We start from the raw sequence: 22,058 nt of genomic DNA, 5'->3' as shown, positions 1-22,058 counted from the left end.
CTTCCACTTGCAGTCTCAGCAGCGGCCACCCCTATCAGTGGTGATGCCAAGGCTGCCGAGCTGCCAGCCCTTTGATTGGAGCAGCAACTCAGAGAGGCAGGCCACCATCTAAATGGGATGGCGGTCACGCACTTCGCCCGCATGGGCTCAGGACCTGCATTTGATCCTGGTGGCGGGACCTACGGCACGCAGGTAAAATTCTGACAATTAACTCTGTTCCTCTTTCCACAGATGTTGCCTGACCTGCTGAGTATTTCCAGAATTTTCTGATTTTATGAACGATTGTCTTTCCAGCACTTAGTTCAACAGCTGAACTTTATTTTGTATGTGCATCTTCAGGCAGTTTTACAGGGTATTCTTTTTATGAATCTCAAAGGCAACACTTTGGCCAACTTTACGAGGCACTTTTCCTACAGTGTTTATAAAGACAGCAGTGTAATGCCATGCAATGCACAATATGTTATTCTGCTGCAGTGTGGAACTGTGTACATTGAAAGCCAAACTCAGTAGTTGCTACATAATAAAAGGTCCACCAGAATTCAATTGTTGTTTGGAATGGAGACTGTGTAGATGGGAAAGTCCTTGTAAACTGCAGGCTCCAGATCAATGATTCACTTTCTTTCTATTTCGTTGAAGCCATAATGAATGGTGATGATCCAGTAAATGATTCTGACATTCTTAATGAACTGTTGGAGAGGTATGTTGATAGGTTATAGATAGCATGTATCTTCCACAATAATCTGCACTTTGTTTCTTGACAGGAGTTGGGCTGGCTGCCGTCATCTTGTCCTTTTGGCTCAACACTTACTACATTGTGATCATAGCCTGGGCTCTCTACTACCTCTTCAGCTCTTTCACATCGGTTAGTCTCAGTACTTAGATATCAACCCCAGTAATTTCCACCAGGGTTTTTCTAATTTCCTCTGTAACTTCGGTGGAAGATTTGTGGAAACCTTGGAGAAATGGTGGGGTACCATTGCTGACAATTCCTTTAGATCAACTTATACAATACCTAACCTAGGAGCATTTTTAATAGTGCAGTTTTCAGGAAACTTTACTCTGTTTTCAACACATGCTTTTCTTGTCCTGATGGTGGTTGATAGTGCAGAAGAAAGTTAACTCTTTGGAAAAACCAGTAATATATTTGTTTTGAGAGTATTTGATGGAATATGTGGAGGAAGTTTACTTTGTTATGGCCAGGTGAGGAAGAGGTCTCAGGCTTTCCTCGTGTTTGACCGCAACAGGGTTTATTCCTTTTTTAAAAACAGTGGTTATGCTTACCACCTCAGTGAGTGTGATTGCAAAGAAGCTACTGGATAGGTTTTCTTGAGTTTAAACAAGAAAAAGGTAAGTTTATTACACTTAACACTATAACCTGGTTTAAAATACTAAAAAATATACTATACATTCATGCACACATTCACACGAAAGTCACACACGCACAAATAGATTACAGAGAGAAACAGATTTGATGGTTGGATTAAAGTCCAGAATAAATGGAACTTAAATACAGTCTGTAAATCCAGTAGTCCTTGGCTGAAGCTGTAGTCTTGAAGTCCTTGCTGGTCCAAGTGCACTGTGGTTGGCTTGCTATGCTTAAGGCTCCTGAAGGCAGAATTGGTTGTTGATTCCCTTCCCCTGGTTGCTGGTTGTGGTGGTCTGTAGGCTTGCAGGGGCCCCCCCAGTTTCAGCCAGTTCCTTTCTTAATATTTGCTGGGGAGAGAGAGAGAAAGAGAGACATAGGCGGAGCAGCTGCCATCTTCACTGCTATACCTTCAGTTACTAACTGTCTGCTGTCTGTGTCACAAAAGTTTAGCTTCCTCAGAGATGAGCTGGCAGTCACAGGGTTCTATCAATCCCCTTCGTTTCCGATGAGTTTTTTTTCTGGAATCTTCTAATGAAATTCAAGCTGCTACATGCCCCAGGGTGTCCATGCACACTTGGAGGGGGTTGGCTCTTTCAAAGTCAATGGATGGGAATGGTCTTGACAGCCGTGCTGATAAAGCCATTCTAGGTAATTCAATCAGTTAAGGCAGGCTATTATTCTGGCTGAGCTACTGTTAGACTCTTCGTCTCCAGTCCAATCTCCTGGTGTTTCAAATGTAAATTGCAGTGGCCATTTTGGCTGCTAGTTTTTTAAAAAGTTCACTTGTAGGATTTTTTCCCTTAAAAGTCTAAGGTAAGTTTCCAACTGATGAAATTAATATGTCCTATTTGACATATAGGGTTTTCATAACAACTTCTATATCTGTCTTGTACTGTACCTGCAGTAGGTACAGGTACCTATTATAATGAGGCAGGAAGGAGCTATACTGGAATCTTACTGCATTTTTTTGTAGACTGCAACCACTCAGCAAGGCCCAGGGCAAGGGAAGATCTGTGCTCGGACTTCCACTGAGCTATTTGCAGAGCCTAGAGGAAGGAAAATCCTCCCTCAGTAACCAGGGGAGATAGGGGTGTTGGAAATGCTGCCTTTTGTACAGGTGAGGATGCAGGATGCAATGTTGTAAATAAAGTTTAATTTGTTATGAGTAGCTACGGAGAAGTTGACTAAGAAGGTTTAAGAGGAGCTGAACTTCCAGGTGCGAAACGTTTATGGTCTGCAGTGGGGAGAGTGAGCAATTGTGTGGAGATGGACAAAGGTGGTCTTGGTAAAAGAATGGATGTTGGAGAGAAAGCTCACTGTGACATCGGGCAGTACACCAACATTGCTGCATCTCCTGACGTAGCCTAGGGTGTTAGCCTGAGGTGCAGCAAGAAGGTTGATGGAGAAAAGGCTGGAGGCACATTGCTACTGTTCCATTCAAAGAGATATCTTTGGTTTTGCCAATATTAATTTGGAGGAAATTTTGACTCACCCATGTCTTCATGTCAGATATGCAGTGAGAGAATGCAGCTACAGCTGTACAATTGAAGCATGAGACAGAGTAGTAAAACTGTATGTTCAGTGTACATGTGGAATTTGATCTGTTGCTTCTTGATGATATTATTGTTGATAGCATCATAAATTATTAGGGTAACAAGGATGCTATACTGGAGATGAATTAATTGATACAGGAGAATCCATAAATAACAAAAAAAAGACAAGTTGGAAATTTTTTTTCTTTTTAGTACATTGGCTGAAGGATGTATATATTTTTTCTTCAGGAGCTTCCTTGGGAAAACTGTGGCAATGAATGGAACACAAAAGCTTGTTTTTCTAACTACTCTCTGGCTGATACCACTAACATGACCAGCGCTGTAACGGAATTCTGGGAGTAAGTGCTGCTCATTCTGTCTTTTGAATTGGAGACAATTGTATTTACTAATGATAGACATTGGTTAACTGTAGTTATGTGAAATGTAAGACTTGCCAGATACATAAAGGATATTCACTAAATGCATGCTGGACACACTGCCCAGGATCTTCCAACCTTCACTGATTAGAACATATCTTGAAGGGATAAGGGGTGGGACTTTTACTTGTCATGGAGATCTGCCCTTGATTCTGGTCAACCTTCCAGCCCTGGATCATTAACATTTAGGTGGCAGGCTTTGGAGGTCTGGTGCAGCATGAGGATGCAGGTGGGCAACCTGCAAAAACAAAACTAAAAAAACATTCTTTGGTTTCCACTTTGATGGATGCCAGGTAACGTTTTGCGACTGCTCACGCAAAGCCTGGCACAAAAATTGTATGGGTCTCACTGCCACCAACACAACTCTAGATGCCTGGAGGTATCCTTTGTGTCTAGCACTTAAAGTAAGCAAATTGTGGAAAATATGTCAGAAGACCCACTTCCCTGATCTGCCTTTAGTTGTACCCTCTACTACCAGGCCTGGATAGTGGAAATTGAAACAAGGCATGGATGTGGTGGAGCATATTCTCGACCTATATTTAGGCACCATTCTGCCCCAGATCCACCAAAAAGCTGGTGGGAGGACAGCAAGAAATCTAGGCCAATGTTTGTATAACTCCTGGATGATCACATGACAGATAAAATGTTTGCTCCCAAATTGAAATAGTTTGCCTACTTTAATTCTAGCTATAGTTCACTTGGCAAATGCTCCAGCCTCACATCAGCACAGTGCTCTTCTCCATCCTGTAAATTTCTCCTTAAACATGAAGGTGGTGTTTTGTTTTTCAGATTAAAGTGGAGCTGGAACAAAAAGGTGATTGGTGGTTCAGTGTGCTGGAACACCTATTGTTTTTCATCTTCTGATTCAGGATTTGAATCCAAACCTAGTCTGATATAGGGGCCAAGTAAAACATATCTGGGACAGGTACAAATTGTTCCTACTGGGCTCAAGTTTACGTTGCAAAACTGTTCTCACATCTGCTCAAACAGCCACTCAGGTGGTACCCTCACTTAGGGAGGTTGATGTGGAAAATGGAAAGTCACTATGGTGCAGGAAAGAATGCTATTTGGAGCTTGGGACAGTTTAGAGTTGATGTTATTCTGCACCTAATCCAAGCTTCACCTAAACTGGGAGTGCCTGATGCTGTCACTAGTTGTTCCATTTCACTGTAAGACGTGCCTCATTTCAATGTGTGCACACATTGCGCCTGTTCCAGCTAAACAAAATAAGTGACAGCCATTCGCTGGTTCATTCCTCTGGGCAATGCCTTGACCAATTAGAGTCAAGCTACCTGGTTTAAATTTCAAACAAAGCTTGGCAGTTAACTGTCCGTCATCATAAACTGGTGCATTCTCGATGGCAATGCCCACTCGCCAACCAATCAGCACTCTCTTCTCATACAATATAAATTTGTTGCTTTCTCTTACATTGGTATTCTTGGGATTTGTCCTCATGAGTGCAAGAGGAAGAGCATTGACAAAATGTCTCTGTTTTATTTAATTATTTTTTTATACAGAGGAAAATTTCAAAACCTGAGATGAATCATTATTATGTCAAAGTCACTCCCTATATGAGACTAACTATGACTGCACCAATCAGAAAAGAGCTTGCTAAGAGTGAGAAATATCTGGCACCGGCCTACCAAATTATCTCTGGGCAGCAGCAGGCAGTGAGTTGAGGAGAATTCTTGCTCCTCCAAGCCCAACAACAATTATTCCAAACTTGCTAGATCAGCATCTCAATTCGGAATGGAATAGTGGGTGTATGTTAACGTTGCCCCTGCACACTCAGTTATGGATCTCAGATACACAATGGGAAGATGCAAGTGGACATAAATGAGGAAGAGAATCTGGTGGGGATGATCGCTCCTGGGTTACTTTCATGCAACTCCCAGTGACTGTTTCTGAAATGCATTGCCAGAGAACATGGAGCAGTTGTTTGTTCATCTGGTGATGATGAGAGGTGAGAGGTACATTCAGTCTTAAATAATGGTAGCAAATTACTATGAAGAATTTAATGCAGTTGAGTTGAAAGATGAAAACAGTCATTTTGGGTGGAAAATGGAAAAGAAATGGAGATTAAAGAAATGCTATGAGATAAAGAATATGTGCCACTTTAAATATTTTCAGACGAAACATGCACCAAATTACCAGAGGTCTGGATGAGCCAGGGAGTATACGATGGCCCCTAGCTGGCACACTGGCCCTCGCTTGGCTATTGGTCTATTTCTCAATCTGGAAAGGAGTGGAATGGACAGGAAAGGTATGACCAAGAAATTCCTGCCTTATCTTACTTTCAGAAAAATCAAGAGAAGACAACAAGTTGGTACTCATTTAGTAAAGCTGATTTAAGTCAATGGTTTGTTGGTCTGTGAAAAAAAAAACACTTTTTTTGAATGCCCCTCTAATTTTTGTACCACACTGTTCGCCACAGTGACCAGGAGGTTAGTCTTTAATTCCAGGAGGCTGCAGGATAATCCTGGAGGGTTTTCAACACTACTTGTTGGTGAAGATGTTGGGGCCTAAATTTGGATAGCTCCCAAAAACAGGTATGGGGATCACAACCCATGATTAACCCATGCCTTTTGTTTGAAATGCAGACAACACACCATCTACATGCTGTCTGTTCATTAACCCCAACCCTATATCCATACCCTTGTGCTGTTACATTTTAGAGACCTAAGAATTGCAACCTGGCTAGGTGGTGGTGGAACCCCAAGAACACAGTGATGATGAAAATACACCATTACTTCATTTCACACTTACAACCACCAGATACAGACATTGCACATAGCTTAGATGACTGCCTAGAGGTGGGATCTGCACATGGTGAGACACAGGGCATGAGTGGCCTGCAGCCAGGTCAGGGGGCAAGCATAATGCAGATGCCAGCATGCCAGAGGGCAAGATCACACATGAGTTCTGCTGCACAGGATTCAGATGAGGACTTTGATGGAGAAGGCTAGATAAGAAGGTTGATGGGCATACACAACAAAATGCTTTGTGCACTCAGTAGTCTCCCAGAAAGCCTGAATTCAATGTCAAGGAGCATGCAGAAGTCCAGCACTAACTTGGTACAGGGCTTTGTGCATGGATTGGAGCCCATCTTTCCAGCATGGAAGTGGTTGCCAACTCTGTTCATACACTTGTGGACCTGACCAGGATGTAGCATCTGATAGCCGATGTCTCAGCTTCCATTGCAGCACAAGCAGCAGCCACCAACATTTGAGTGCTACACTGGAAGCTCAGACTGCTGCCGTCATGGCTCCAGATACAAATGTGCAAAGGGGCTCCCTCAGCATCACACTCCTACAATTTCCTCTCCAAAAGATTTTCTCCCTGAAGACCCTTGGCAGATACTGCCTCTTGCTGAAAGCCCTTCTCCTCCTCCTCTTCTTTCTTCAAGCAGCTCTGCATGGCTTCTACTCATTCTCCCGGTCATGCTCAATGATAAGAGGAAGCCCATATCTGGGAGCAACTGATTTGTACAGAAGCCTTGAAGTCAGAAAAAAGTCTTTCAACACCTCCCATGGAATCTTTCTGCCACTCATCATAGGGCTTTCTACAATCCAATTGAAATGTCACTTCAAGGAAGTAAAGTAAGTCAGATAGGCAAAATCATCCCCTTCTGTACTTGTTGGATGCTATTTACTAATCATGTTCAAACTGACAACTCCCACATTCACTCTTGATGATAATCAGTGTATTTATTTTGTTCAGTTTTGATGTGATGCTATTAGGTCTGTAGTTGTCTGGGTCAGTTTTGTGTGGGAAGGTGTCGCTGAGGTAGGATCTCAGCCATCATTTTATTGAATGGCAGAGCAGGCTCGAAAGACCAAATGGCCTGCTTCTGCTCCTATTTCTTATGTTCTTCTGTTCAGCACCTGCTACACCACTCCCTGTAGAGTTAAACAATTTGAAATACAATGGAATGTACCAAATACTTATGTAATTGTACCAACAGCTAGAAGAATTCAACCAGCAACTAACCTGTAAGCAGTTCATGATTCCTTTAAATAGCACTGGTTGGGTGGTGGGTGATGGGGAGGTGGGCAGTGGTTGGGTTCCTTTATGCTGCTGAACATGTGTTCAGCCGTGTAAGGTTAAGAGAGGACGACAACTGGAGATGGAGTTTCAAGGTGACAGTGCTGGCATCAATTCAGCATTGCATTGATATCATGATCTACTTGCTCTGCATGCTTCTGGTAGGCATTAGCTGTAAGCAGGCCAATATGATGTCTGGTGCGATTCATGACAGATGTGCATACACATGCAGCGGCCCCATTTTGCTCCCCATAACTGTGGGGCGGCGCAGTGGTTAGCACCGCAGCCTCACAGCTCCAGCGACCCGGGTTCAGTTCTGGGTACTGCCTGTGTGGAGTTTGCAAGTTCTCCCTGTGTCTGCGTGGGTTTCCTCCGGGTGCTCGGGTTTCCTCCCACATGCCAAAGACTTGCAGGTTGATAGGTTAATTGGCCATTATAAATTGCCCCTAGTACAGGTAGGTGGTAGGGAAATATAGGGACAGGTGGGGATGTGGTAGGAATATGGGATTAGTGTAGGATTAGTATAAAATGGGTGGTTGATGGTCGGCACAGACTCGGTGGGCCGAAGGGCCTGTTTCAGTGCTATATCTCGAAAACTAAAACTAAAACTAAAATAACACCCAAACAATGGGCTCTTATCAGCCCAATTTTAGCCTATAATCTCTGTTGCACTAAAATTCTGCCATGGGTTACATTCATGTGTCTCATTCTGGATTTTTTTCTGTTTTCTCCTGATCCAGGTTGTGTATTTTTCTGCCACTTATCCCTATGTCATGCTGATCATTTTATTCTTCCGTGGAGTGACCCTCCCAGGAGCAAAGGAAGGGATTTTGTTTTACCTAACTCCCAATTTCAACAAGCTTTCAAACTCTGAAGTGGGTACAATGTGGATTTTGAATGTTACCATAGATCGGTTCAATATGATAAATAGTAATGTTAGATAACCTTAGACCTTAAATCCTCGTTGGATTTTCTGCTCAATTGTCTATGGGAGCAAGGCAGAATTTTGCAGTTCTTTCATTCCTGTGGTTTTTCACCTTGCTAAGTTGGGCAGAATCCTGACCATGCAAATTCTACGTTGAAGGAGTATTGATGAATTGAATGGTCTATTCCTGTTCCATACATTGTCATCCTATCAAATTTATGTTTGACTTTAACTTCTGTTCCTCTTTGGATCAGTATGTAGATTGGCTGATTAACCCTCAGCCTCTACGCTCTTCTTGTAGAATCATAGAATAAAACAGCACAGATGGAGATTATTCAGCCCATCCTTCTATATATGATTCTTGGGAAAATGCATTGAACACAGATTGACTGATAGGGGGCAATGAAGTATGGAGAAATCATGAATCCATGAGTCCAAAAGAATCAAACAATTCACATGTTTTCTGACAAACCTATACAGATCTTTGGTCAGACTCCATCTGGAGTACTATGTTTAGTTTTAGGCACTGCACTTCAGGGAAAGATATATTGACCTTGGAGTGGGTAGAGTACAGATTCACTAGAGCGATACCAGGGCTTATTGGTTAAAGTATGAGGACAGGCTGCATATCAGCCATGTTATTCATAATTTACATTCATGATTTGGACTTGGGAACAAGTTACTGAATATCAACATTTGCTGATAATACCAAACTGAGGGTATAGCTAACAGAGGAAGAATATAACATAATAGACAAAGATAGTAAAAAATTTGCACACTGGGAAGTTAAGTGGCAAATGAACTTTAACATAGATAAATGTCAGGTGATACTCCCCATGAAATATAGAAACATCATCTACACGTCATTACGACCAGGTGAGAAAGAGGTCTAGGGTTCCCTTTCAGCCTTCACCTGGTCTTACTGTAACAGGGTTTAATTCTAAACACACCATGTTTTTAGCTCCCCCTTGGTGAATCCTTGTTCACCGCTTTCCAATTATAAGGCAAAGAAACCAGCACAAACAGGCTTTCTTAGGTTTAAAGAAACTTAAACTCTAATTTGGTTAACGCCTATGGATACACGGTTCGCCTATGCTTGCATGCAAACACGATACACACATGCAGATAGGGACAGAAAGAACAGAAGAAAAATAAAGTGGAAAAGTTTGAAGCAATTTCTGAAGAGGGTTTTTTTGTTACTGTGCTTCAAGCTTGCTGTAGAATCCTTGATTGGAGGTAGATCTTGCTTTTCGTTGGGTCTCAATATTCTTCTTAAACCTCATTCACTGTAGGAGACTTATCTGTCTTGGGGTTCATGTGTCTTCAGTGGGTTTTGGAGTTCCATGAGAAATAGATGGGAGCAAACAGAAGAGGCTGTAGCGAGCCAGCAAGGCGTGATCTTTTTAGTCCAAAAGCAAACAGACATTCTGCCTTCAAACTCCCTGTGGCCAGTTCAAAAGAAAACCCTGGAACAGCCAGATAGTCATGTGACCAGCTGGTCTAACCAGTCCTGGCCCTTGTGGATTGTATTCTCCCTAGCAGGCCCTGGAATGCGCTTCCTTACCTTTGATGTCTGTTAGTATGCAAATGTATTTTTTCCAGCCAAGGTCTGGCAATCCTTGTAACAGGCCTTCTCTTCTTCCCAGCAACAACTTGAAATTTAATGTTCATGTGGCAAAATTAATAATGCCTCATCCTTGGCAGGTGGGGGCCTGCATGACAACATTAAGAAAATAAAAATCGGAATGAGGTAGAAAAGCAGAGGGATCTAGGGATACAGTTGACAAATCATTAAAAGCAACATTGCAGGAGGGAGAGCATTAAAAATGGTACAAAGCAAGAGGATTTATTTTCAGGGGTTTAGAATTCAAAAGTAGTGAAGTTATGTTAAACTTGTATAGGACTCTGGTCATGCCACACTTAGAGCAGTAGGCACTGTTCTGATTTCCATACTACATAAAGGATATAGAAGCACTGGAAAAGGATTTTTGAGGATGGTATCAGAACTGAGAGAAGACAGCTATCAGGAAAAATTCAACAGGTTGGGGCTTTAATTCTTCAGAAAAGAGAAGACTTTGAGAAGTCCTAATAGAGGTCTTTGAAATTATGAATGGGTTGGGCAGGGTAGATGTGAAGAGAATGTTTCCACTTGTGGGATAATCCAAAACAGGGGCCATGAATACAAGATAGTTACTAATGAATCCAATTTGGAAATAAGGAGAAATTTCTTTCCTCTGAGTGGTTAGAATGTGGAACTCACTACCACAGGAAGTGATTAATGCAAATAGCATATGTGCTTTCAAAAGGGAATGAATTAAATGAGTACATAGGAGAAAAGGGAATAGAAAAATTTACTGAAAGACTGAGATGATGCAGATGGATTGGGAAGAGACTTGTGTGGAGTATGAACACCAAGCCAGATGAGTTGGGCTGAATAACATATATCTGTGCTGTATGTAATTCTATGTCTTAGCCATGATCAAATATATGAGGTTCGAACATCTCAATGGCCTACTCTTGTTCCTGTCCTCCTACTTTTCCTATGTGACTTGAATCATTTACCTGCCACACATTTAATAACATCAATGACCCCTAGTGACATAAAGTAATATATCAATATCACTTTCTTTTGTCTTTACTGTGTTTTCTTACTTTTCCATGTCCCGGCGTTAGTAACTCGTACATGATACAGTTCGTGTACCTATACTGTCTAATGCTCAAGTCACCATTCTTCACGACTGAGTCCAAATAGGTCAAAATAGGTCCAAATAGTCAGCAAGTTATTTTACTTTGGAGCCAAAACAAGGCCAATCCTGTACTTGTCCTATGCCTACACACATCCATTTTGCAGCAGGGACCAGTGAACAGATCAAACAGCAAGAATCCTTCTCTGTGCACTACATCTCGTGGAACCATAAACCTGCTCTTTAAAAGTGTCATTACAATTTTGCTACACCTAGCACCTTCAAAAGGTGCCACTTTAGGTTTGAACTGATTGGAGCATGCACTGTGCAGACTCCAATCATTTCTATTGGTGATTGAGCCAAAGAGGCCTAGAAAAGGCTGGTTAGGAATAAATTTTGAGAGCCTTGGAGGAACAGGGGTGCTCCTTCAGGCACTGCTTGCTGCCTGCCCAGGTCTCTCCCCACATTCCTAGTCATAACTCCAGTCCCCCATCCCGCCACCTGAACCTAGCTTACTCGTGGCTGGGGCAGTTTGAGATTAGTAGGCCTTGCTTGCATTTGGTGCCCTGCAGCTCAATGGCTCTGCCAGTCTGATTCACAAAGGTCACAATCAACCCTAATGAGAGTCATGGTCTTAGTTGTATTATAATGGGTAAAACTTTATTTTGAGTTAGATTTTTGGTTGGCTTGGTTAGGATAATAATGGGTCTATTTTATTTTAGGGAGTTATTTTTGTTTATCCACTGATCTATATTTAATGATTAACTTTAATGGATGTCCATTCCTTTTGGGCAGGTCTGGCTTGATGCAGCTACACAGATCTTCTTTTCTTATGGACTGGGTCTGGGATCTCTCATTGCTTTGGGCAGTTACAATACTTTTCATAACAACATTTACAGGTGAAACATTTACATTATTTTGTTTGAGCGATGAAGGGAGGAGCTACAATCCTTTCAAATTTCCAACCTATGATGGGATTGAACCTCAATATTATTATTTGATGTGGTAGGGATATCCTTCTACATTGTTATTGATTCCAGATACAACAAAATGGCCAGACTGACATTAATAAGACTTTCAATCTCTGCCATGACAGTCATAGAGTGAATGCCATATTAATCCATTGTTGTGACACTTGGTGCAGTTTATTCCAATGTGGCTCTGGGATTCCAGTCATTGCACAGAAAACCAAGCCTCCCTCACGCCACTGACACAAACTTTGCAGCAAATTATTTATTCTGAGCTTGAGGTGGCAAGTGATGGCCTCCCTGCAGACTAGAACTGACAACCTTCATAATGGAAATGATTCCATGATCCCAGTTGAGAGCTTTACACAAACACATGCATGCACGCACCCAGCCAGAGACAAGGCTACAGCATTGTCATCCCAATTTTCTGACCAGCACTCTAACATAATTGTTTTATGAAGTTAAATTTGAATCATCTATCATCATATTTCCTTTTATATTTTACGTCCTATTATGTTGTTAATATAACTCTTTCCCTTCCCTCTGTTAGAAAGAAAGTTGATGAGAGTCTGGTTCATTTCTTCAAGCAGAACCTCACAGGCAGGTTGAGTGCAAAGAATGTTATGTACTCACCCTAAGATTAAGTGCACTGAATGATATGTACAGTCCTCACTGTCAGTCCTTTTGTTTAGGTATAAATGTAAGTGCATGGAATTATGTGTACTGCACTGCAACTAAAAAGAATACTTTTTAATCAGCAAGGCTGCCATCTGTAGTCACATGAAAAAAAAACAGAAAAAAGTGTTTATTTTCCTTTGTCACAGTATTTATAAAACTAATAAAATATTTTACATATTCTGTCACTTCACATTTTCACAAGCCTTCTCCCAGATGGTTTAATACATTTTCAGGCAGCCTGGCTCGAGAGCAGTAGAGCCCACTGCCAGGGAGCAGGTATCCTGCTTGTTTTTTGAAGCACAGAATACTATGTGGGCCAAAGAGATTGAAAGGGAATGAGGGAATAACAATGAAAAATAACAGCAAGTTATTTAGATGAAAATATGCCATGGTCATTTTCCAAATTCACAAATCTTTGAATTCACATCTTAAACAAGATTAATAATATTTGAACAAGAGCTACATGAAATTCTGTGTGCCTGCTTTATCTTCCAGGGATTGCCTCATAGTCTGCAGTGTAAACTCCTGTACCAGCGTATTTGCTGGATTGGTCATCTTCTCAGTCATTGGATTCATGTCTCACATCACAAATAAACCAATAATTGAACTTGCTTCATCAGGTAAGATCATAGCCTTTTATTCTATGATCCTTGATGCTCTGTTATGTCTCCCTTTAAATAATGTAAAGGACAAATCCAATATTTGAACAGATGGAGCAAACAGATTTTCAAGCATTTTCAAATAGGTGGCCTTTTGACATTGGGTATATATCACTGGAATGCTTCCATGCTCCATATATTGAATAGATTACAGAAAATTATTTGATAGGTCACGTAGAACCTGCCTATGTCTTTGCTCAAATTCCACTGAGTAGCCTCAGGTTGGCTAAGATGTCTGTAGACAGTAGCCTCTCAATTATGCTAATAATCATGATTGAAAATCAATGAAATATGCTAAATGAACAGGTATGAGAATGTAAGCAGCCTGGTATCACACAACATTAGAGCACCCGACCACACCCCACCCCATCAGCCTCCATATCCAAAGGATCATTCTCTGCCATTTCCACCACCTCCAGCGTGATGCACTACCAGTCGCATCTTCCCCTCCCTTCCCCTGTCAGCATACCCCCACCACCTCGTCCCCATCCCATGGCACCTTCCCCTGCAATCGCAGGAGGTGTAATATCTGCCCATTTACTTCCTCTCTCCTCACTATCCCAGGCCCCAAACACTCCTTTCAGGTGAAGCAGCGATTTACTTGTACTTCTTTCAATGTAGTATACTGTATTCGCTGCTCACAATATGGCCTCCTCTACAGTGGGGAGGCCAAACGGAGACTGGGTGACCGCTTTGCGGAATACCTCCGCTCAGTTTGAAAGCATGACCCTGAGCTTCCGGTTGCTGGCCATTTCAACACTCCTCCCTGCTCTCATGCTCACATCTCTGTCCTGGGATTGCTGCAGTGTTCCAGTGAACATCAATGCAAGCTCGAGGAACAGCATCTCATTTACAGATTAGGCACACTACAGCCTACTGGACAGAACATTGAGTTCAATAATTTCAGAGCATGACTAGCCCCCCCATTTTACTTTTATCTTTAGTTATTTTTTTATTTTTTCTTTTATTTTTGTGTTTATTTTATTTTAGTTTGTTCAGATTGTTTCTACTGTGCCTACTCACTGTTTTTTTCATTTCTTTCATGTTTGTGCTTGTGGCTGTTCAGTTTTCAGTCCATTAACACCCGATCTGTATTAATGCTTTGTCTTTCAGCACACCATTAACATACTGTTTGCCTTTGCTCCATGACCTTCTGGTCAGCTATTCTGTGACCTTGTCCGATCAATACCTTCTCTTTTGTTATCTCTTGCCCCACCCCCGCTTTACTTGCTTAAAATCTTTTACATTTCTTATATCTGCCAGTTCTGAAGAAGGGTCACTGACCTGGAACGTTAACTCTGCTTCTCTCTCCACAGACGCTGCCAGACCTGCTGAGTTTTTCCAGCACTTTCTGTTTTTATTTTATATTATATAAGAGCACCAGTAATTGAACTAGCACAGCATTTGCAATTGGAAGAAGGCAGCAAATCCGAGGGTAGTGCAGTTGAATTAGCTAAAGTTCTGTTACAGATGAAGCAGCTTGAACTTGATAAGGAAAAAGAAAAAGAAATAAAATTGGAAAGACTTAAGCTTGAATTTCAAAGAGAAAGTGAAAGAGAAGGAAGGGAATTTGAAATAAAAAAGATGGAACTAAAACAAAGGAGTATGGTAGAAAGTGGACTTATATTTCAGTTGGTAAAATTGATCACTGCAGTCCTTGTTAAGACAAAATCTTATCTCCACCATTAGTACATCATCCATCATGTAGTGTGATACCACCGTCATCCTAAGTGCGGCAGACCAAAGACAGACTCAGTGCTAAACTCCAGAAAGCTCGTTATGGAAGGATAAGGCTGGAGCCTATATTTACTCAATTTCACATTTATTGTGCAGAGTAAAAGGATTACAAGCATGTAGCTCCTCACTCAGAATCCTTCCCCAGTCCTAGTGAATGTCTTCTTTTAAGTTCTCAACTAAAACCCCAAATAACTCCCATCACCTGTAAAATTACACAATTAACAGATTCCCTTCTTTCTTTTACAATACATCTCATGCTCAAACAATATTTCAAAATAAATTCCATATTATGCACAAAGTATTAACATGCTCAAAGAATATTTCAAAATAAATCAAAATTAAAGCCGATATTGGGCACAAAGTTTTTATGTTGTGAGATGCCCTCATCCAGCACCTCCAACAATCTTTTGAGCTCGCATTTCTCTTTGTGAAACAATCGGATAGCTGATGACTTGCATCTACCCATTTAAGTTTGGAGATTTCCTTTCTCTCCAGCATTTGTTTCAATCCAGCAAGGTCAATACATAATCCTTTCTCACTCACACTTTTCGTAGAATCTACATTGTCCCACAAAGAACGATTATCCACATAACATTCAATGGGTATCCTATCTTCACGATGTCCCTTGTTCGGAATTTCATGCAAAATATTTGACAAATAGAACCCCATAATCCACTGCCTCCACAAGACCCAGTGTTTCCACAGCTAACTTGCTTTTAACAACCCATTTTATTTTCTTAGCCTCCCAAGCTGAAGGACATTTCCCATTTTCACCCATCAGAAATATTATGAAGCGAGCTGCGCTTGAATACCCATCAGTAAGATTAGCATGTGAAGCATCACTAAAATTTCTTAGCTTCATGTTCTTTGGGCTACCTAAGGATTGGAACTTTGGTACACATTTCTCCAGATGTTTTTTTCAACGTTTTATTTTCCCTTAAAACATTCTCAACATTTGGATGTTTTATCATCATGCTTAACTCCAGCACATAAAAACTAACATCAGTCCTAGTCTGAGAGCCCAACCAGTTTAATTGACCCACCAGGCTTCGCAATTGCTCAATCTCTGCTTTAGATAGATCATCTTTCTGTGATGACCTAACATGATTAACTGGGATGGGTGTCTCTAAATAGGGACTCTTTAAATAGGATTGTTGTTTTAAACTTATTCCAAACTTATTCTGCTTAATATCTAAACCAATATATTTAAAGGCTCCACAAGCCTGACTCCCAATCTTAAATTCAGCCTTAATCTTTATAACATATTTCTCAAAATCTGCAGTACCATCCCATAAGAAATCATCAACATGCATCATGAAGATGCCTGAAAGTTTCCCTTTATGATGTCAATAAAACATTGCGGGATCAGTTTTTTGTTGAACAATTTACAATAAAATAGATCTCATTGAGAAATACAACACCCTGGAAGCATCATTAAGGCCATAGACACGTTTGTTCAGTTTCCATAATTTTCCTTCTGTATCTGCTGCCTCTTTAGGCGGTTTCAGAAACACTTCTCTCTGAAAAGTATCACCTTGAAGAAATGCACCTTTTATGTCAATGGATCTACATTCCCATGAATATGCGGCCAAAAGAGCTAAAAAGATTTTCAAGATTACTTTTCCAGCTGTAGGAGAGTCTCAACTAACATCGGTATCCCCCAATTGCTCTTCAAAACCCCTCGCAACTAACTTCGCTTTAGTCCAAATCCATCTATGTGACAAGGCAGCTGTCCCCTATCTGGCACCTCAGAATAGACTCCAAACCCTCTCCAACTCTCTAATTCCTTACGTTTTGCTTCTCTTATTTATCCTCAAGTTTATTGGCAGCCACGAAAACTTCACAATCATGAGGACTTCTGCTTCTAGTTCTATTCTGAGACTGCACTCTAGCCTTCGTTTCATTGTGGAATCTGTTCATACTATGGCCTCTATTAGCACTTGGATGTCTTCAGCAGACGTGGTCTCTTCAGACTACTAGAAAAGATCGGATGTCCACCAAAGCTACTAAGTATCATCACCTCATTCCATGACAATATGAAAGGCACAATTCAACATGGTGGCTCCTCATCAGAGCCCTTTCCTATCCTGAGTGGTGTGAAACAGGGCTGTGTTCTCGCACCCACACTTTTTGGGATTTTCTTCTCCCTGCTGCTTTCACATGCGTTCAAATCCTCTGAAGAAGGAATTTTCCTCCACACAAGATCAGGGGGCAGGTTGTTCAACCTTGCCCGTCTAAGAGCGAAGTCCAAAGTATGGAAAGTCCTCATCAGAGAACTCCTCTTTGCTGACGATGCTGCTTTAACATCTCACACTGAAGAATGCCTGCAGAGTCTCATCGACAGGTTTGCGTCTGCCTGCAATGAATTTGGCCTAACCATCAGCCTCAAGAAAACGAACATCATGGGGCAGGATGTCAGAAATGCTCCATCCATCAATATTGGCGACCACGCTCTGGAAGTGGTTCAAGAGTTCACCTACCTAGGCTCAACTATCACCAGTAACCTGTCTCTAGATGCAGAAATCAACAAGCGCATGGGTAAGGCTTCCACTGCTATGTCCAGACTGGCCAAGAGAGTGTGGGAAAATGGCGCACTGACACGGAACACAAAAGTCCGAGTGTATCAGGCCTGTGTCCTCAGTACCTTGCTCTACGGCAGCGAGGCCTGGACAACGTATGCCAGCCAAGAGCGACGTCTCAATTCATTCCATCTTCGCTGCCTTCGGAGAATACTTGGCATCAGGTGGCAGGACTATATCTCCAACACAGAAGTCCTTGAAGCGGCCAACACCCCCAGCTTATACACACTACTGAGTCAGCGGCGCTTGAGATGGCTTGGCCATGTGAGCCGCATGGATGATGGCAGGATCCCCAAAGACACATTGTACAGCGAGCTCGCCACTGGTATCAGACCCACCGGCCGTCCATGTCTCCGTTATAAAGACGTCTGCAAACGCGACATGAAATCGTGTGACATTGATCACAAGTCGTGGGAGTCAGTTGCCAGCATTCGCCAGAGCTGGCGGGCAGCCATAAAGACAGGGCTAAATTGTGGCGAGTCGAAGAGACTTAGTAGTTGGCAGGAAAAAAGACAGAGGCGCAAGGGGAGAGCCAACTGTGCAACAGCCCCAACAAACAAATTTCTCTGCAGCACCTGTGGAAGAGCCTGTCACTCCAGAATTGGCCTTTATAGCCACTCCAGGCGCTGCTTCACAAACCACTGACCACCTCCAGGCGCGTATCCATTGTCTCTCGAGATAAGGAGGCCCAAAAGAAAGAAATTTATCCTCAAGTTTATTGGCAGCCACGAAAACTTCACAATCATGAGGACTTCTGCTTCTAGTTCTATTCTGAGACTGCACTCTAGCCTTCGTTTCATTGTGGAATCTGTTCATACTATGGCCTCTATTAGCACTTGGATGTCTTTTGGAACTACTGCTAGAAGATCTCCCTAGCGCTTTATCGGAGGCTCTTTCTCCAGTACGTGATCGCTTCCTTACGCAAGAGTCACTTCCTGACCCACTGCGCTTTCTTACCCTCCACTCTTACACCCCATTCTGCCAGTCCATGGCTCTGGCTTTTTGACCATCATCTTGAACATTTAACCAATATTTAAACTTGCCTGTAGATTTTGCTGTAGGTCCCACAATTAGATTAGATTTTTTTTTTAGATTAGAGATACAGCACTGAAACAGGCCCTTCGGCCCACCGAGTCTGTGCCGAACATCAACCACCCATTTATACTAATCCCACATTCCTACCAAACATCCCCACCTGTCCCTATATTTCCCTACCACCTACCTATACTAGTGACAATTTATAATGGCCAATTTACCTATCAACCTGCAAGTCTTTTGGCTTGTGGGAGGAAACCGGAGCACCCGGAGAAAACCCACGCAGACACAGGGAGAACTTGCAAACTCCACACAGGCAGTACCCGGAATCGAACCCGGGTCCCTGGAGCTGTGAGGCTGCGGTGCTAACCACTGCGCCACTGTGCCGCCCTCCATTTACCAGACCCCTCTGGAATATATGTCATCAAAGCAATTGGCCTTTGGATGCGATAACTCTTTCCTGAGCATCATGATTGGTTGCATTACTATCCAACTCTTGATCTACCTGTGCCTCAGGAACTTCATCACAAAACATGAGTATTTGAGGTGCAAGGTGCCTCTCCTCTCTCTATCAGCTGCCCAGATTCTGAGATTTTGTAATCAACCCTGATTTATCGTGAAGAATGAACCTTAACAGTATGATCTCCATGCTTGATAACTACAGTTTTACCATCCCAACCGATTACCTTACCAGGGCCCTTCCATTCCCTATGGCCCTCTCTTTTATAATAGACCAAATCTCCTGAACTAAACTCTGCCTCAGATGGCCTTATACGATGCCTCAGAGCTCTGCAAATGTTCTTAGAGACCTCATAGAGTCATAGAGCTATACAGCACTGAAACGGGCCCTTCAGCCCATCGTGTCTGTGCTGGCCATCAAGCACCTATCTATTCTAATCTCATTTTCCATCACTTGGCCTGTAGCCTTGTATGCTATGGCATTTCAAATGCTCACCTAAATACTTCTTAAATGTTGTGAGGATTCCTGCCTCTACCACCCCTTCAGGTAGTGTGTTCCAGATTCCAACCACCCACTGGGTGAAAATTCTTTTCCTCAAATCCCTTCTAAACTTCCTGCCCCTTATCTTAAATCTATGCCCCCTGGTTATTGATCCCTCCGCTAAGGGAAAAAGTTACTTCCTATCTATCCTATTAGTGCCCCTCATAATTTTGTATACCTCAATCAGGTCCCCCCTCAGCCTTCTCTGCTCCAAGGAAAACAACCCTAGCCTATCCAGTCTCTCTTCATAGCTAAAATGCTCCAGCTCAGGCAACATTCTGGTGAATCTCCTCTGCACCCTCTCTAGTACAATCACATCCTTTCTATAGTGTGGTGCCCAGGACTGTACACAGTACTCCAGCTGTGGCCTAACTAGCATTTTATACAGCTCCATCATAACCTCCCTGCTCTTATATTCTACGCCTCAGCTAATAAAGGCAAGTATCCCATATGCCTTCCTAACCACCTTATCTACCTGTGCTGCTGACTTCAGTGATCTATGGACAAGTACACCAAGGTCCCTCTGACCTCTGCACTTCCTAGGGTCCTACCATCCAATGTATATTCCCTTGCCTTGTTAGTCCTCCCAAAATGCATCACCTCACACTTCTCAGGATTAAATTCCATTTGCCACTGCTTCGCCCATCGTACCAGCCCATCTATATCATCCTGTAATCTAAGGCTTTCCTCCTCACTATTTACGGCGAACTTACCGATCATTACTCCTATATTCACGTCTAAATCATTAATGCACACTACGTACAGTAAGGGTCCCAGCACCAATCCCTGCGGTACACCACTGGTCACAGGCTTCCACTTGCAAAAACAACCCTCGACCATCATCCTCTGCCTCCTGCCACTAAGTCAATTTTGAATCCAATTTGCCAAATTGCCCTGGATCCCATGGGCTCTTACCTTCTTAACCAATCTCCCATGCAAGGCCTTATCAAAAGCCTTACTAAAGTCCATGTAGACTACATCAACTGCTTTACCCTCATCTACATATCTAGTCACCTCCTCAAAAAATTCAATCAAATTTGTTAGACACGATCTCCCCCTGACAAAGCCAGGCTGACTATCCCTGATTAATCTCTACCTCTCCAAGTGGAGATTTATCCTGTCCCTCAGAATTTTTTCCAATAGTTTCACTACTACTGATGTTAGACTCACCGGCCTGTAATTACCTGGTTTATCCTTACTACCCTTCTTGAATAATGGTACCACATTTGCTGTCCTCCAGTCCTCTGGTACCTCTCCTGTGGTCCTGTGGCCAGAGGTGATTTGAAAATTTGTGCCAGAGCACCTGCAATCTCCTCCCTTGCCTCACATAACAGCCTGGGATACATCTCATCTGGGCCAGGGAATTTATCCACTTTTAAGCCCGCTAAAACAGCTAATACTTCCTCCCTTTCAATGCTAATTTGTTCAAGTATATCACAATCCTCCTCCCTGATCTCTACACCTATATCGTCCTTCCCCATAGTGAACACAGATGAAAAGTAATCATTTAAAACCTCACCTATGTCCTCCGGCTCCAGACACAGATTGCCACTTTGGCCCTTAATGGGCCCTACTCATTCCCTGGTTATCCTCTTGCCCTTAATATACTTATAAAATGCCTTGGGATTTTCCTTTATCTTGCCCACCAGTATTTTTTCATGTCCCCTCTTTGCTCTCCTAATTACTTTTTTAAGTACCCTCCCCCCCCTACGCTTTCTATGCTCCTCTAGTGCCTCCGCTGTTTTCAGCGCTTTGAATCTGCCATAAGCCTCCTTTTCTTTCCTTATCCAATCCTGTCTTATCACATTGAAATCGGCCCTCCCCCAATTCAGTACTTTTATTTCCAGTCCCTCTTTGTCCTTTTCCATAACTACCTTAAATCTTACAGAGTTATGGTCACTATCCCTGAAATGCTCCCCCACCGACACTTCTACCACTTGTCCAGCTTCATTCCCTAGGATTAGGTCCAGTACTGCCCCTTCTCTTGTAGGACTTTCTACGTGCTGGCTCAAAAAGCTCTCCTGTATGTACATTAAGAATTCCGCCCCCTTTAATCCTTTTGCACGAAGACTATCCCAGTTGATATTGGGGATGTTGAAATCCCCTACTTTTATTACCCTATTATTTTTACTCTGAGATTTGCCTACATATCTGCTCCTCTATCTCTCCCTGACTGGAGGCCTGTAGTACACTTCCAGCCAAGTGATTGCCCCCTTTTTGATTTTATGTTCTACCCATATAGCCTCATTTGAGGAACCTTCTAAGATATCATCCCTCCTTATTACAGTAATTGACTCCTCGATCAACAGTGCAATGCCACCTCCTCTTTTATCCCCTCCCCTATCACGCCTGAAGATTCTATACCCTGGAATATTGAGTTGCCAGTCCTGTCCTTCCTCAACCATGTCTCTGTG

General features: G+C 42.4%; 1 protein-coding gene across 1 annotated transcript in view; it reads left to right on the top strand.

Annotated features, from left to right (window-relative positions):
• The window catches only part of LOC137379860 (sodium- and chloride-dependent GABA transporter 1-like), a 55,934-nt gene that overhangs the window by 5,752 nt on the left and 28,124 nt on the right, over positions 1 to 22,058 (top strand). The window contains exons 3-8 of the mRNA XM_068051252.1: positions 762 to 862; positions 3,148 to 3,257; positions 5,466 to 5,598; positions 8,120 to 8,254; positions 11,784 to 11,887; positions 13,130 to 13,254. Of these exons, the coding sequence (XP_067907353.1) occupies positions 762 to 862; positions 3,148 to 3,257; positions 5,466 to 5,598; positions 8,120 to 8,254; positions 11,784 to 11,887; positions 13,130 to 13,254 (708 nt within the window). The remainder of the gene's footprint in view (positions 1 to 761; positions 863 to 3,147; positions 3,258 to 5,465; positions 5,599 to 8,119; positions 8,255 to 11,783; positions 11,888 to 13,129; positions 13,255 to 22,058) is intronic.

Source organism: Heterodontus francisci, chromosome 18 (genome assembly GCF_036365525.1).
Source record: "Heterodontus francisci isolate sHetFra1 chromosome 18, sHetFra1.hap1, whole genome shotgun sequence".
Lineage (NCBI taxonomy): Eukaryota > Metazoa > Chordata > Chondrichthyes > Heterodontiformes > Heterodontidae > Heterodontus > Heterodontus francisci.
This window is presented reverse-complemented; position numbering and strand designations above follow the sequence as displayed.